Source organism: Myiozetetes cayanensis, unplaced genomic scaffold (assembly GCF_022539395.1).
Source record: "Myiozetetes cayanensis isolate MyiCay16 unplaced genomic scaffold, myiCay2020 scf1, whole genome shotgun sequence".
NCBI lineage: Eukaryota > Metazoa > Chordata > Aves > Passeriformes > Tyrannidae > Myiozetetes > Myiozetetes cayanensis.
The window spans coordinates 7,685,758-7,701,890 of NW_026086604.1; the positions used below are offsets into that span (position 1 = coordinate 7,685,758).

Here is a 16,133-nt window from a genome sequence, read left to right on the forward strand (position 1 = left end):
TGTCACTCCCACTTCACTCAGTGCTTTAGTCACTAGACTAAATTTATTCTTCCTTACCCAGATTCTCAAGTTCTTTATACCTACTTAACACCCATAGAATTATAGAATGGTTTGGGTTGGAAGGGATCTTAAAGGTCATCTAGTTCCAACCCCCCTGCCATGGGCAGGGACACCTTTCCCTAGACCAGGTTACTCAGAGCCTCATCCACCCTGGCCTTGAACAGTGGTCTCATCACCTGATTTGTTGCTGTAGCAGCACTTAATTTGCAAACTGAGTTCCTCCAAAAGAGTTTTAAGAGCATTTTTAAGTGATCAAATCTTCTATTCAAACATACATACACAGAGAGTTTGTCTTCACTAATAGTCAGTGATCATACCTCAGGAAATGCAGGACTATGATGCTTTTATTTTAGGCTGAAATATGCATGTTTTACATTAGCCATTATGGGATTTACCAAACAGCACAATTTGCCCTGAATGCACTCTGTGAGTAGGTGATGCTGCAAAGTCCCAGATCAGTGTGCCCCAGAACCCAGAATAAACTGTGTGCCATGACCAACCAAAAAATACCAAGGACATAAAGATTCCTTTTCATACCTGTAGAAGCATTTTGTGTTAATAATTATGTGTTAATAATTACAAAAGTAACAGTATTTATTTACATATGTGTTAGTTACTAGGTGAAGAGAGATTTCAAGATATTGAAAAAATTAAAACAATTGGGAGTACATACATGGCTGTGTCAGGATTATCACCTGAAAAACAGGTAAGAGAATAGTTTTCTTTAAGAAGCAAAGCTTGTGATTAGTCTGACCATTCATATTAGAAAATATGAGTGTTATCTTTGTGTTGCTCATAAAACTGGTTTTGCTAAAATAAAATAGACATTTGGGGCTTCTGGCAGACAATAGTTGCACTTCTTGATGAATTGAAATGCCATCTTGCGCTTGGAACAAGAACCATATGGATTCTTTCCTCAAATTTAGGTTTATAGGAGAAAAAAACCCTTCCTTTCAATCACACCAATGTGAATCTAGATCAGGTCTATCTATATCTTCAGACATACTCTAAAGCCATCACTGTAACTCAGACTGGAACATGACTGACAACCTCCAATAATCGATGGAGAGGATCTATTAACTGACAGCATCCTTATGCAAGTGTAATGCTGCATTTGTACTGTTTTGTGACACAGCTTATCTGCAGATAGCACAATAACTATACATCAGACAGAAAGCAGACCATCAATTCAACTGAAGAACAAGCAAATCAAGCTGAGGGGGAAATCAGTCACAGAGGACACATACACAGTCACAGCCATAAACCTCAGACAAGTCAGATGAGAGAATACATTCATAATTCCACCCAAGAACTTGCCTGGAAACAGGGTCTCCAAAGGAGTTAGATGAGGCTCTAAAACACATCCAGCAAGAAGTTGGCTGTTGCTCAAATCTGTCTTTTTGGCAACTGGTGCCACTCCCCAAGGATGAGCATCACAAAAGGGGTGTGCTGCCCTGGATCAGTCCCAGACTGGGAATCAGAGCTGCCCACGTTGATCACAGCTGCCAGATAAGCAGAAGCCAGATTAACAAGAGCTTTATAAACTAGAACTTTTCCATTGTTTGTGTAGAATACATTATAAAACACATGGAGTGTAACTAGCTGAGCATCTCCCACCTACATGCATGGGATTCTTGATTGTTCCAAGTAAAAATGCTTCGGTGTACAGATGGGCAGAGAAGGACTGACTGTCAGGGAGGTAGCTGGTTATATCTACAGGCTCCTAACCTCTTCTCGAGGGAGGTAAAAATCTAAACAGAGAAAAGCTTCATCACCTTTCCAAGATTGATTAACTCATCTCTTTTCTTGAACTATAAGAGCTTAATGGAATTCTAAAGTATGTTTTGGATATACCTATCTTCACACATATAATGTCTGCCACCTTGTCAGCATCTAAGAGGTGTGGGCTGCTGAGGGAGGTTGGAGAGCTGTGATCATAAAGAGGTTGAGGACAAAGCCCAAACACAGCGTGAACAGAACAGGATGATGCCAGAGAGAGGCTCAACACTGAGTATGATGAAAACTGCAAAGAGCTGGACTGTGTGACCCATAGAGAGACTTACAGTGCTTTGAACTAAGAACTGGAAATCTGAAGAAAAAATTACCTTGCTTCAGAACAGATGACGTGATATCACACCATCATTGGGCCAATCCCACAGCTGTTCCTAACTCCACTGCCTCCCTTGCGAGTCTCTGCCCCATTATTTGCTCTGTTGGTGTTCTGGGAAGTCCAAAACCCACTGCTGGTCCACATCTGTATATTAACTGCCCTGTAGGAATCGAAATGTAGGGGAAAGAACAGGAAGTGACCTGACTGCCCTAAGCAAAGGTGATTAAGGAGCTACAGAAGAGCCTTTTATCTCTCCCTTAGTTGATCCCAGGTTACCTGGCTTTCCCTGTTATTCTGTCATTATTCCATCCCTGATAGCACTGGAATTGGTGCTTTTCCTGGGTGACTGTTTCAGCAAAGGAGAATCACATCTTTCATTTCTTTTGCTCTACCTCTTGCTTACATGGGTCATCCTTGGTTGTCACTAGTTTTTGACTCTTGCACCTGATCTATCTCAATCCTCTCTATCTTTCTCAGCCTTAGATAGATTTCACGTGCCTTGTTAATTCTCATGATTGTCTGGCAGCCAGAACAGAAGTTACTTTCTTTGGTAGTTTACACTAAGCTTCTCTCTATCCAGGTATTTGTGTTGTAATATAAATGGGAAGCATTACCATTAATAGCACCCTACCTCTCTTGGATCTAGTATGTTGAGGCTGTTCTTATAGATTCCAAATTCAAATACTTGGCACTTGGTAGGGATGGGTGGGCAAATGCAGAACTTTTCTAACGTATTGGTTTATAACTTCTTCCCCAGCAATGTGAAGACAAATGGGGACATTTGTGTGCCCTGGCTGACTTCTCCATAGCTCTGAACGAAAGCATACAGGAGATCAACAAGCATTCATTTAACAACTTTGAACTCCGTATTGGTAAGCATGATTCAAACACAAGAATTAAAGGGGGGTTTTGTCCACAAGGATCTGACTCCATTAAGTGCACTCCAGGAACAATGCATGGATGTGTACCATTTAGGAGAGTCCAAATACATAATCCTCTGTTTTCAAACTGACTTCATCCTAGGCAAAATCACAGATAAGAAGTACTCCCTTTGCATAATATTGGCTCTGCCTTGGGGATTGCAGGAGTTCCAAGTTTCAGTGAATTGTGAGTGGGGAGAGTAGTTAAGCTACTGTCTATATGAAGTCTGGGCAAGAGACCATAGATATAACAAAGAAAGTGAGCTGGACAGCTTAAACCTAGCCCCAAGGTTGATACTCACACAGTCTCTAATTAATTTCCCTGTCTAAGATTCTTCTCCAGTAAAGGGGTAAAAGTAGCTTCTCGTCAACCCTGAGAGTATTGCTTCATTTTTGCACAAAAATTGAATTTCAGTTCCAATCTGACCAGTGGCAGCAGCCCTGAATTGCTGTGATAGGGAGCTATTATCCTGGATGAGATGTCCTGGATGGCTAGTGGGATGGGACATGAAAAAATGGCCTGAATATAAGGCACACAGAAGGAGTAAATCTGAAAATATAAATCTTCTCATGCTGACTGGATCACTGGCCAAAACCAAAAACCTCCTGGAAGAAACATGTCCTTTACAGCCCTGCCATAGAAAATCTGAAGTATATTCAGCAGTCACAGCATGGAGGGTCACAGCACCACTATCTGATCTGCACGACCTAACAGTTTTGAATGCAAAACTCTCAGTTTCCAAGATTTCTCAGGGAACAGGCATCCACTCTTAATTGGTGTGGATCACTTGTATAAGATTTAATAGAGCATGAATACAACACTCTTTGGAAATATTTCTATCACCATTTTAAAAAATCTTTTTAAAAAACCCTAAGAAACTAAAACCCTTTTCCCAATGATGTGTCTTACACACTCACTAAATGTATGTTTAAATCACAGCTATAGAAAAAAAATTAGTTATTGCTTGTCTTGAATTTATGCAATAGTCTTACAAGATACAGTCTTTATACAACTTCATAGAATGCTTTAGTATTTTCACTTCATGGAACATAAGAATGTAATTTCTTGACTGTATAACACTAACCAGGTTGCCTTCAACATATATAGTTCCAGAAAGATCCTTCCAGAGAAATCTTTCCTACTATGTGCGAATAAGTTTGCAGGAACTTTGACAAAAATGAGCACAATAGAGATGACACATAAGTAATATGATTCCACTGACATGGATGTCCTATAAAACAACCCGGTGGATATCACTTTTCATGTTTTCTAGATTTTCCAGCTTTTTTTTTTCCTTAATTTCTTTATATGTACACCTCTTCCTTAACCTCAGAGATAAGTGTATCTGAACCAGTCCTCACCTGACTCTTAAGTGCAAATATGGTCTTTAGCCATCCTTGTGTAACCATTTATCTTCTCAATTTTTTTTTTTAATTTATTATTAGGGATTAGCCATGGCTCTGTCGTAGCTGGAGTTATCGGTGCTAAGAAACCCCAATACGACATCTGGGGCAAAACAGTTAATTTAGCCAGTCGAATGGACAGCACAGGTGTTAGTGACAGAATACAAGTGCCTGAAGAAACGTATCTGATCCTGAAGGACCGGGGATTTGCCTTCGACTACCGAGGAGAGATTTATGTCAAAGGTATCAGTGAACAGGAAGGAAAAATCAAAACATATTTTCTTCTAGGAAGAGTTCAACCAAATCCTTTAATCTTACAACCAAGAAAACTGACTGGACAGTATTCATTAGCAGCTGTTGTACTAGGACTTGTACAGTCTCTTAACAGGCAAAAACAGAAACAAATTCTTAATGAGAACAATAACTCTGGAATCATAAAAGGACATTACAACCGGAGGACTTTGCTCACTCCCGGTGGATCTGAGGCAGCAGCCCAGGCAGAGGGGGCTGACAAAACTGAATTGCCATAATCAGCATTGTTTGTGTTCTTTTTTTTTTTTTTTTGTATTTCTTTTATATATAAAAATAAATATACAAATAAAAAGGTTTAATTTTTTTTAGAAGAAGTGTGATTTTTTTACTGGTATGGTATTTCTATGAGATTCAAATTCCTAAACTTTTAAAATGGTGCCATCATCTCTCCTCACCAGCTGCAGTTAGCCTCTGAATGTCCAGACACAGTAGCTGTAGGTCACCACTCTGCTGTGTCATCTACCTGCAGAAAGGCACAAGAATAAACCCCTGGCATGAGGGATTTAGAACATGAATTGTGTAGGGAGTTAATGATGGCAAAAGGAGGGAATACTGCCCACACTTTTCAGATGAAAGCAAAGCAAAAGCAAATTGAGTAGGTTCTTCTCGCCCTCAGTTGCCTTCAAGTAAATTTATACACATCTAAGCTAGTTGCCTGGTCCCCATAACAACAGGGGACCACACAGTCAAAGGATTTTAAGGTGTGTTATCTGCCCAGATGTGAGTACCTGGGAGATGAGATGAATCTTGTCCTAAACTCACTGATTCCACTGAGTCCTATGGTCGTAGATTCTTGAAAGATAAGACTAAAGTGCCCTCCTCATAGATGGGTGACTGCACTGTAGGTAGATAAACTGTGTGCTGGTGTCCACCTGACCTCTTGCACCCAAGCCAGGCAGTCAAGGGTCTCCCTGTGGGCACTGAGTCACGTCTCTCAGCCCTGTTTGGAGGGTTCAGACACAGTGTGGTGTCTTGACTGGCACAAGACATCTCTGAACAGGTAACAGACTTACAGCTTGAATGACATGTCTGGAGCCTTCAGCTGAAATAGTTGCCTGGTCAAGGAACTAATCAAGTTCTCTGGAGTATCTTTCCAGCACTCAGCTCTCAACTTGTCACCAGTCTGAGTTCTCAACAAAACAAGGGTTGTCTGAGGCTGTAAAATGAGTATGTGTTGAAGTACAGCAGGAGATAAAACTGCTAAACTCCCACTCAATTCCCTCAAGAAGAGGAGGAGCAAACACTGAGAATACCCTAAATTATTTGTGTGTTAGCACAGAGACAAACCTGCTGGGATGCTACAGTGGCACATCTCAGTGCTACAAAAGGAAATCAAAAGGTGCATCAAGAGGAAGTTAACTTTTTGAGGAATGGCTACTCAACTTCACCTTGGAAAGAGTAAACACATAGCTCAGGTTCCTGTTCACATTGGTGCCATGATTCATACTGAGCTGTAAAGTGCACGAATGAACCTCTCATCAAGTTGTGTGCTCAGAGGAGCTGGGTTTGTCTCAGTAAATATTATCTTTAAAGTAAATCACAGATGGAAGAGCAGAACCTCTAATCACACGGTAATCCCCAGATGACACCACACTCAAACAACACAGTGCAACACACCGATTCATTGTAAATACAAAGACTTCCTTTTTGCAGGCTCTTAACCTGGTCCTTAATGAAAACTAGGGCTTTTTTGTAAGCATTGCCACTGGATTAACCTCATTTCAGGAGATGACCAATTTGGCTAGGAAATCTCGATTCCTACATTTTATAAGACACTACTGTTTACTGACAAAAGGGGCACCAAAACATGAAAGTTTTTAATTGCAATGAGATAAAAAATAATGCTTTCCATTGTAAAATAATAAGGGAAAAATTTTATCAGTTGACTGCCATCTTCAGAAATAGAAAATAATAAAAATGAATTAATAAATTCCACAGAAAACTGTATCACTGAACAGTGAATCTGAGCACAGACAGCAAAGAGCAGTCTGAAATGTCATACTCAGTGATGATGATGCCAGTAACTGAGGTCTTGTTCCAAACTGATTACGCCTTTGCATCCCCACAAATGTCAATTTTTATGCCACACAGAAAAAGCTGAGCCCCTCTCAGCTCACCCATACCAGTACTGATACTGTAGGAGATGAAGACAAGGAAGTGATGGTATCTGAAGCAGTTAAAATAATTTCACATTTACAGTGGTATTTAAAGCACTGAATAAGGAAGCCTTGGCTGGTTTAAACAGCTCATTAACAGCTGTCCTCTCCTTAACAGCTTATTTCTGTGCTGTATGGGTTGACTTCTCCTGGTCCTCTAAACATAGCTAATAGCCCAGCTGAACTGGTTTTCTAATTCTCACCGCTGCTGCCAACCTCTGTAATGACAATTAACATTGAGTGGAAGGTGTTAACGAGATAACAGTATTGGAGACTGGAGCTGTGAGGGCAGCTTCACTGCTCCTTAGCACACAGCCCCAAATCTCCCGCTTCTTATCACAGACACCCATGGTTTCCTCTGTTGTCCCTCTCAAAATCTCCATTAGCATAATTATGCTCCCAAGAAAAATTGCCTGAGCCTGTGTTGACCAGATAAAGAGTTTGCTAAATCAGCTCATTGCCATGAGTAATTCTTGAGTGAGGAATTTCACCTGTGACTGCTGCAGGTAAATCCCTGCCTGGGACTATTTGTCTACACTTGCTGGCTATTTGTCACCTCAGCAATTGCACTGTGTTTTCCTTCCCAAGTGTGATGATCTTACAGGTTTAGCAATGTTATTTGTCATTGTAGCATCTGTTTTCTGTGGAAAACCAGCTATTATTTATGCTCTCAGCTGACTCGTTGTACTCCATGACTTCATGGTACCATTAGAGTATTCAGCTTTCCATTGTCTTCAGGGTTTCTTGTTCATGAAGGACAAAATTGCTCATACTAGAAGGACCTATAAAGCCAAAACACCTGGTTTTTATCCCTTGAAACATGCATGCCTGGGTTAATAAAAGCAAATTACCTTGATACCATAAATCTTCGGCCAAACCAGGTTGCAGATGAGAGCTTTCATGGATTTTCCCCATTAGGAGGAGAAGAGCCTTGGCAGAATCTGACTATACTCTTTGATGTTACCTTATTTATTTCTATAAATATACTCTACAGACACAAACAACAGCCAGCTGCTTCCTCAGAAATTTGTACCTCAGTTCCTCCAACAAGCTCCATGTCATAAGCTTATCACTTAAATGTTTTCTAAATAAGCAGGCTGAAACCCACAGCTTTCTTGTCTCAAAAGCAACATACAATCAACCACATCAAGGGCAGTTTATGCCAGCTTTGAAGTACTCATTCTTAATCACTGAAGCAGATGGAATACTGACTATCTGGACAACATTTCTGTACCAAAATCATTACTCTGTAGCGCTTCAAGTACATTTTTGCAACAATTACTCCTATGTTCTAGGAGTATCTGGGAGCCAGAGTGATTGTTTGTGAGGCAGTGAAGGGGTTTTAGTGCTGATTAATTTACCATTCACCAATTTTTATAATATCTATTCAGAAAGTCACAGTTTGGGTACTGATACCTGTCAAGGTGTCTACTCTTGGCTCACACTTAGACTCAAAACAGTGAGTTTACCTCTACTGAGAACAATGTGATAGGTGTGATATCATTTAGAACTGTGTTCTAAGAAAAAAATAGGTTCAAAAATAGCTGTTAAACACAGGAAAAAGCATCATTCACTGTCCTCAACTTTAGTCCATTCCCAATTATATTTCACAGTTGTTTTCACATTTTGAAAAGCACGGCAGAAAAAAAAAAGGAAAAAAAAGAAAAAAACCCCTCATCTAATCCTCTTCTCATTAGCAGAACTTCAGTTTCCTTTCCTAAGTGCAATGGGAGTCAAGGAGTTTAAGCAAATACCCAGCACAGCAAAGTGGCTGTTAGCCAAGTGTCCTGTTGCTGCACGCTGTGGAGCTGCAAGGCAGGGAGCAGAGAGCCCAGCTCCACGGCTGCACTTGATAAGCATGCAGCAAAATGATCAGAGGAGCAGGAAATAACCACATTAACCATCGTCAGTGGTACACGGTGAGCGTTATAATTGCACAGTCAACTTATTAACCTCCCCATCAATCTTTTCCTGTGCAGTGACACAATTAAGGGTTGGTGGTTTCCCCAGCTCTGTGCTTGGCTGGAGGAGGGGAAAAAATATGATAGTGGAGCAGTTGGCAGACGGGAGGGAAGGGGTAGAAATTCAATATGTATATCTGCAGGCACTTGAAACACTGCAGTTTTTAAGGAATGCTCTCATTAGCTCAGCTGGAAAAAAATATATTTCCTCAGTTTTATTACTTAAGTAGATAAGGCCTATTTTTTTCAAAAAAATAATAATAATAAAAAATTAAAATTTATTTGTCCATTTTCCACTGAGTTCCTTTTTGTATTATGGTTGTAGGTGTTACAGAGCCACCCAGAGACTGATTCATTCAGCTCGTTCATGTGAAAACAATAACAATGTGCAGGGCTGGTTAGACAGCATCTCCTGTAAAATACCACCTCATGCTACTTTTCCTGACCCAGATATTCCTCAGCTCAAGGTGGTTTTTTTCTGATTGATAAATATGTTCGTATTGATATACTGAACATCTCTTTGTTTCATAGTCCACGTACTTTTTGAGGGTTTTGAAATCAGTGCCTCCTTCAGCTTTGCAGTGTTGACTGAAAAAAAACAAACAAACAAAAACGAAAACACCACCACTGTTGCCACATGGAGAAAAAAAGAATCAATCACAGCTGGTTTGCTGAAAACCTAATGTTCTAAAACCAAAGGACCTATGTGTGAAATGACTTTTGATAGCAAACCCCACTCCCAGCAGCAGTGACATGGGGTACTCCAAGGGATATATTCAGTGGCAGGATATTAACTATCATTTTAATTAACTCATCAGTTACTTAAAATAATAAAAATACAACACCCTCTTCCTATTCATCATTCCTCACAGAGATTATTTTGACAGACTGTCAGTTTTGTACGTTTCCATATATCTCCGAGTAATTTCACTTCAGATGAGTGATTACCTCTTTTGGATGTGCCCAGATTGGTGTTCTAAAGCTGCATCCAGGAGTCAGGAGTAACATCTCTGTCTCTGGGGTCAGTCCATTTTCCTTGGGAAAGACCAAGACTTGGAGTGGCACCAACACATTCCCCATGGCCCTGTTCCTGAGAAAGGCAAGAACAGGGGCTTGAACAAGCTGGGAGCTGTACTTTAACACTTTTCCCATTTAAATAATAGTGGGGAGAAGACCCTAGCAGGATCTATCCCACAGGACTCTGCCTTTACAACTCATTCTTCCTTGGCAATCTAATAACCTGCAAGCTGTTACACTGGCCACTCAGCAGCCTGGGTGTCCCTGACCTGCTCACAGGATAATGAGGGACAGGGGATACATCCCACATGCCACAGCTGACACTGCAGCATGCAGTCACCTGCTTCCCCATGGAATTCCCCTTTTCCTGGCAATTAACTTGGGAATTAACTTGGCAGTTAACTTTCAGAAACCATCGTATGGATGCTAGCAGGTAAATTTTCATGGAACCATCTCTAGCAACATACTTTTCTGTTGTGGTTTTGTTTTGTTTTGTTCTCCTTGTGTTGTTTTATGGCTTCCTGCAGAACAAACAGAAATCCATCCATTCGGAATTTATTCAGAAACAAAAAATATACCTGTGTCCAATACTTATAAATTAACCTAAGCAACAACACGCCTTCCTCTTACTCTCTCAGATAAGGCTGATCATGTGTCCTTTGCAGCTTAAGGATCTCCACCATACTTCCCTCCCAGAGATATGCCACCCTCAGCTCTGTGAACTGAAAGGTTCATATACAGCATGTTTGCAAGGAGACCTCAGGCACCAACTCACCCCATCTTTCTGCTCCCATCAATTTTAGAGCTAGAGGACATGAGAAGAAGGGTCTCTATGGGCCTGAGAATTGTATTTTAAAAAATTAAATAAAAAAGGAAACTCCATGAAGCAAGTTCAGAGCTATTTTGAGCTTTACGGATAAAAGCCAAGATTTTTTGTTTTGTTTTGTTTTAAACTCCTGGAGAACACAGAGAGCACCATTATCACCCATTGCCCCTAGAACAGAGTTTCACAGGTTTTATGTTCACATTTGATGCTACCTCCACATCTAGTCTGTATTCTTATGCAGAGAGCATTGACATTAGCCAGTCTTGGCTAGGCAAGCAACCTATGCCTTTGGATTCTCTCTTGTGGAGCATCTCCTGGCAAACATACAACAAACAGAAGTTTGATAGCAGCAGCTGCGATGTGAACTTCCACTTTCAGACACTTAGCCGCACCCTACTATGTATTCTTTATTTAAGAGTCAAAAAACCATCCTTATAGCTCCAACCTATTTTCTTTTTTTTTTTTTATTTTTAAACCCATGCTGGAATGTGCCTTGTAGATGTCAGAAAGCATTGCATCTTAGCATCAACAGATTGGGGAGAAGTTTGCTTTGCCCCATGTTCTAAAGGTTAAGAAATTACCAGTAAAAAGGTGAAGAAATTAGCAGTAAAACAAACTACAAACCAAACCCCTTAATCTGTCTTTGGAGCAGAAACTGCTATCCTCCTTTAAGATGGAAGCTGCAACATCTGGACAACAGACATCCTCACCTTTGCTCTATGTCATAACTTCAGATTCGAGCACCTGTCTTCTCTGTAAGTTCATTTTAGATGTCAGGCTCCTTCAGCACTGGCTCACAGTTTTGTAGCAGTCTTTGTTACTCTGTGACCAATGGGACCAGGGCAGAGACTGCACCTCTGTCCTTGGCATTGGTGAGGCCACACTTCAAATCTTCAAATCCTGTGTCTAATTCTGGGCCCCTCCCTACAAGAAAGAAATTCAGGTGCTGCAGCATGTCCAGAGAAGGGCAATGGAGCTGGTGAAGAGTCTGGGACAGAAGTCCTATGAGGAGCAGCTGAGGGAGTTGGGTTTGTTTAGTCTGGAGATAAGGACACTCAGGGGAGACCTTATCACTTCCTACAACTCCCGGAAAGCAGGTGGTAGCCAGGAGGGGGTTGGTCTCTTCTCCCACGTAACAAGCAACAGAACAAGATGAAATGGCCTCAAGCTCCACCAGGAGAGGTTTAGACCAGATATTAGGAAAAATTTCTTCACACAAAGGGTTATCAAGCATTGCAACAGACTGACCAGGGAACTAGTGGAGTCACCCTCCCTTGAGTGATTTAAAAGATGTGTAGATGTGGCACCTGGAATGTGGTTTAATGGTGGATTTGGCAGTGCTGGGTTAACAGTTGGACTCAATGATCTTAAAGGTCTATTCCCATCTAAATAATTCTATAATTCTGACCTCAGGATCCCTAAGACCGTCAAAAATATGTTCATAAACATTCTGTTGTGGGTCAGTGACAGAACTGAGTCAAGCAGCATAGCTTATGGAAATGAAGGCTTCACTGGAGTTGATTTAATTCCAATGTATGAATACTTTCATGGGCCCAAAATAGTAGTTTCTTGAGACCTTTTTTTATGTAGTGAAGAAAAGAAGAACAACAACTATGATGTGAATTTAAATAAGGTCACATCGGAAATAAAGTACATATATTTGACAGCAAACATGCCTAGCCACTGGAACAGAACACCGTGAATAAGAATGGATCTGTTATCTCCTGAAGAGTTCAAAACAAGATTATGGAGATTTTTTGGAAATTATGCTTTATTCAAATACAAGTGCCTGAGTCCACGGGTGGAGAACAATGCACTTTACACAATCTGGAAAATCCCACAGGCAGGCTGGATATTTCAAGCTTTCCTTTTTCTATATCCATGACTTCGGCATTATCGCTTCACCCCCAAGATAAACAACCAAAACAGGAAAAGGAAAAACTTTCAGGCCTGAAAATGCTTCACAGCTCTTGCTAGTACTGAAGTACTGACTGAAGATGAGGAAGGCAAACCTTTTCCATTTCAGGCATTGATTCAGAGTCTGGAAAAAACATAATTTGTTATATGTCTCCCTTTTTGAAGGCACTGGAGGTGTTGCAAACCAGTGGCTTGGCTCACTGGCAGACATTCCACCAAGGTATTTAGCTTCCCTATCACTTATATAACTGCTTCATTGATTTTACCAGAAAAACCTGTAGTCAAGCATCAGAAAAGAAACTGAATTACTGCCCCAATTGCATTCTACAATTCCCACCCACCATCTCTCACTGAACTGTTTCTCCTCACTTACCTCTGTGCTCAGAGCAGTAACTCCCTGTTGCATTGTTCTAAGAAAGATTGTAAGACCCACTGGGGAAGATCATTTGTTTCTTAATAGGAGTCTCTTCACAGAGGATTTAGTGAGATCTCAGGAGGTGTTCACGGTAGTTGAGTTGTATCACCTTGGCTAAATGAGGAGGTTCATACTTTCCCTTATAACTAGAAATGTGGCGCTGAGTTAAATGACTGAAGGGTTTTCTACAAGAGTAGTTTTTTATGATGATGTGTCCCTGTCATTTTTGTATAAGCATATGATATTACACATGTAAGATATCCAGCCTGACAAAGCTTCTAGAGGTTTTTAATCCACATCCAGAAAAGCCCCTTCTGAATACAAAACACATGATGCAGTAAAACAAGAATGGAAAGAAAAGCTTCCTCTGAACTTCCATGGAGGGAAGAAAAGTAAGTATATTAAATGCTCAGATACCTTCCAAATAACCCAAATAACCCAATTACCTATTTCTAACCTCCATTTCTCAAACATCTCACAAAGGCCAGCAAGAAGAATGTTTCCCCTTCCCTCCCCAAAAAATGCGCTGTTACCTAATTCTGTCACCAAAAGGACAGCAAGTTAAGTCCTATAATTTCACTTGGATTAGCAGTTCCCACAAAATGACAGAGGTGAGAGATTTGTACTGGAAAGTCACAGTGGCAAGGCAGAATAATAGTCTCTCCTGCTCTGAATTATTAATAGCACCTCACCACAGAGCACAGCCCAGTCACACTGTTCTCTTGTCTGGGGCCTGAGGAGCAGGGAGCACAGTTTCCATTGTACTTCAAACCTTTTAACACTGCTGCCAGCCCACCCAGCTATTTCATAGCAGGGATAGTTTCAGGGCAGGGCAGACTTAAAGACATATCATCCTGCTCAGAGGCATGAAATGAGGAGTGCACATGGGTTATTTTGGGAAAACATTTTCAATTGCATCTAAATGGAGGGAAAACAGTTTAGTGTTCCCAAGCCGCTCAGACTCTGTTAAAAAAATAGTAACATTTTTAATTATATAAGCAAGCGATTTCATCTGAATTTCCATACACCATGACTCTTTTCTACTGGTTGTCTTTATGCAGTTTATCCCACAGGTTCAGTTGTTCAGTCTTTTCCTAACACATCTAAAAGTTTCAAATGGTATTTTTGAGGCAGAGAAGCAGCTTCTTTAAGACAACAGGAAAGTACTTTGCTAGAGGCCTGTAGTCAGTGTCCTGGAATCACTGTGACTCATGGGAAACACCAGCCAGCACAGCTAAGGGGTTTGTCAGTCACATGTTTGCTGTGTCCAAGTAAATGGTCTAAAATACAATGACCTTACTCTCTAAACAGTTTGAAGTTTAAGCTGCAGCACACTAGAGTAAGTTGCCTCCATCGTGCCTTTCTACAGTTGTTCCTGAATTATGTAAAAAAGGGCTTTCTGCAGAAACATCTTTATTTACAACCTCTCCTGTCTCCTCTGTTATTGATAAGTGAAAAGATTCAAGGTGTGATTGCTTGCAGGGAAATCATGACTCTGTTGTTTTAGATTAATTTACCTAGAAAACGTAAGATTGTATTTCTACAGCAGAAGCTCACTTTTTACTCTTTGAAAGCAGAAGAAAAGAAGGCACTTAAAACCTGAATCATGTATAAATGACACAGCAATTTCTTTCTGCACCTGCAGGCAGGATGAAATTATTGACCATAGAGATGGAAAAGATGAAGCACACACAGCTGACCAAGCTACTAATTTTGACTGCCATAGCAGTGAGTAGCCTGGCTCAGGATAAATCCAGCCTGCTCATCATGAGCCAGACAGAAGCTGCTTTTGTAGGTACTCTCTTCACAATGCCACCACAAGGAGATGCAGGGATAATGTATAGAGAGCTGTGGGCATTACCCGTGGGAACAGCCCTTCAGCATGTTATGTCCCTGGTTTTATTACCTTGTACTGAAAGCATCTAGGGCTGGATAGCCTAAATAAATTAGTTTTATGGCCCAACACAAAGTTAGCATTTATTTCTGACCTCAGTTGCTTTTAATTTATGACCTGGACCCTGTCTATCAGTCTACCAAGTCCTGCAATTGGTCTCCCAGCCATGGAGATAGCAAATACTTTGATTAGTGGTACACAGGTTGCATTTCTTCAAAGATTCATGGAAACCTAACTCCTTCTCTGTAACATCAGGCCTCCACTCTCCTGATGCAAATCTCAGCCACAAACACATGGAATGGAGGAATGAATGAGCACAGAGTTTTTCTGGAGAAACAACCAGCTCAGCCAGGACTCTTCTTCCCTAGACAAACAGCAAAAAGTAACTACTGGCATCTCAGACACACCTGTGAATTTTCTTCCTAATCTGACCTTTGCTGTTGACTTTCCCTTATGATCATCATCCTTCTAGTATTGACAGGCCACTCCAGGGACTAGTCTTGGTATTCTTCACTCTGAAGCTTGTACTCTTATTGGACTGTAGCCTTCAAGAGCGTGATGTTCATTATTGTGGTTGCCAAAGCACATTAGGGGCTGTTGACGAGTCTATTTCCAGAGCAATCAGATTATAACAGATACCTTTCCTGACCTTTGCTGTAGCACTTGGCTGCATGACATCAAGTTTGGTGCTGGAACACTAATATGCACATTTTTATAGAACAATTTTAGCAGATAAAACTTCCCACACTTGACATTACCTGAACCCTTGTTAGAGTTCAGTGCAAATTTTTCCACTGCTTTTGGTAAAACAGTTGGTACCATGGTGAAAATGATGGAAGCTACAAAGAACCAGAGGTACAGAAATAGAAAGGACGCAAAACTGCACACACAACATGAACATGAACATGAGCAAGCATCATACCTGGATATCTGGAACAAGCTGCCATGAAACCAAGATGCTTCTGTGTCTCACCTCATTTATAAGTCAATGAAACAAATAACACATTGGCAGGTGGTGGAAAGAAAAAAGAAACAATGCAAACTCTTTTGAAGGCAGGGTGCTTGGAAAAAATCAGAGGAATTCACTAAGCTTGCCTAAAAAATGGCTCTGGAAAACAATCTCATCTGCTGACTACTGCAG

At 40.7% G+C, this 16,133-nt stretch overlaps 1 protein-coding gene across 2 annotated transcripts in view; it reads left to right on the forward strand.

Annotated features, from left to right (window-relative positions):
* Positions 1–5,120, forward strand: part of ADCY8 (adenylate cyclase 8) — a 122,291-nt gene extending 117,171 nt beyond the window's left edge. For both annotated transcript variants that reach the window (XM_050307046.1, XM_050307055.1), the window contains 3 exons: positions 674–766; positions 2,928–3,042; positions 4,537–5,120. In XM_050307046.1, coding sequence (XP_050163003.1) covers positions 674–766; positions 2,928–3,042; positions 4,537–5,024 — 696 coding nt within the window. In that variant the 3' untranslated portion in view covers positions 5,025–5,120. The remainder of the gene's footprint in view (positions 1–673; positions 767–2,927; positions 3,043–4,536) is intronic.
* Positions 5,121–16,133: the final 11,013 nt, after the last annotated feature.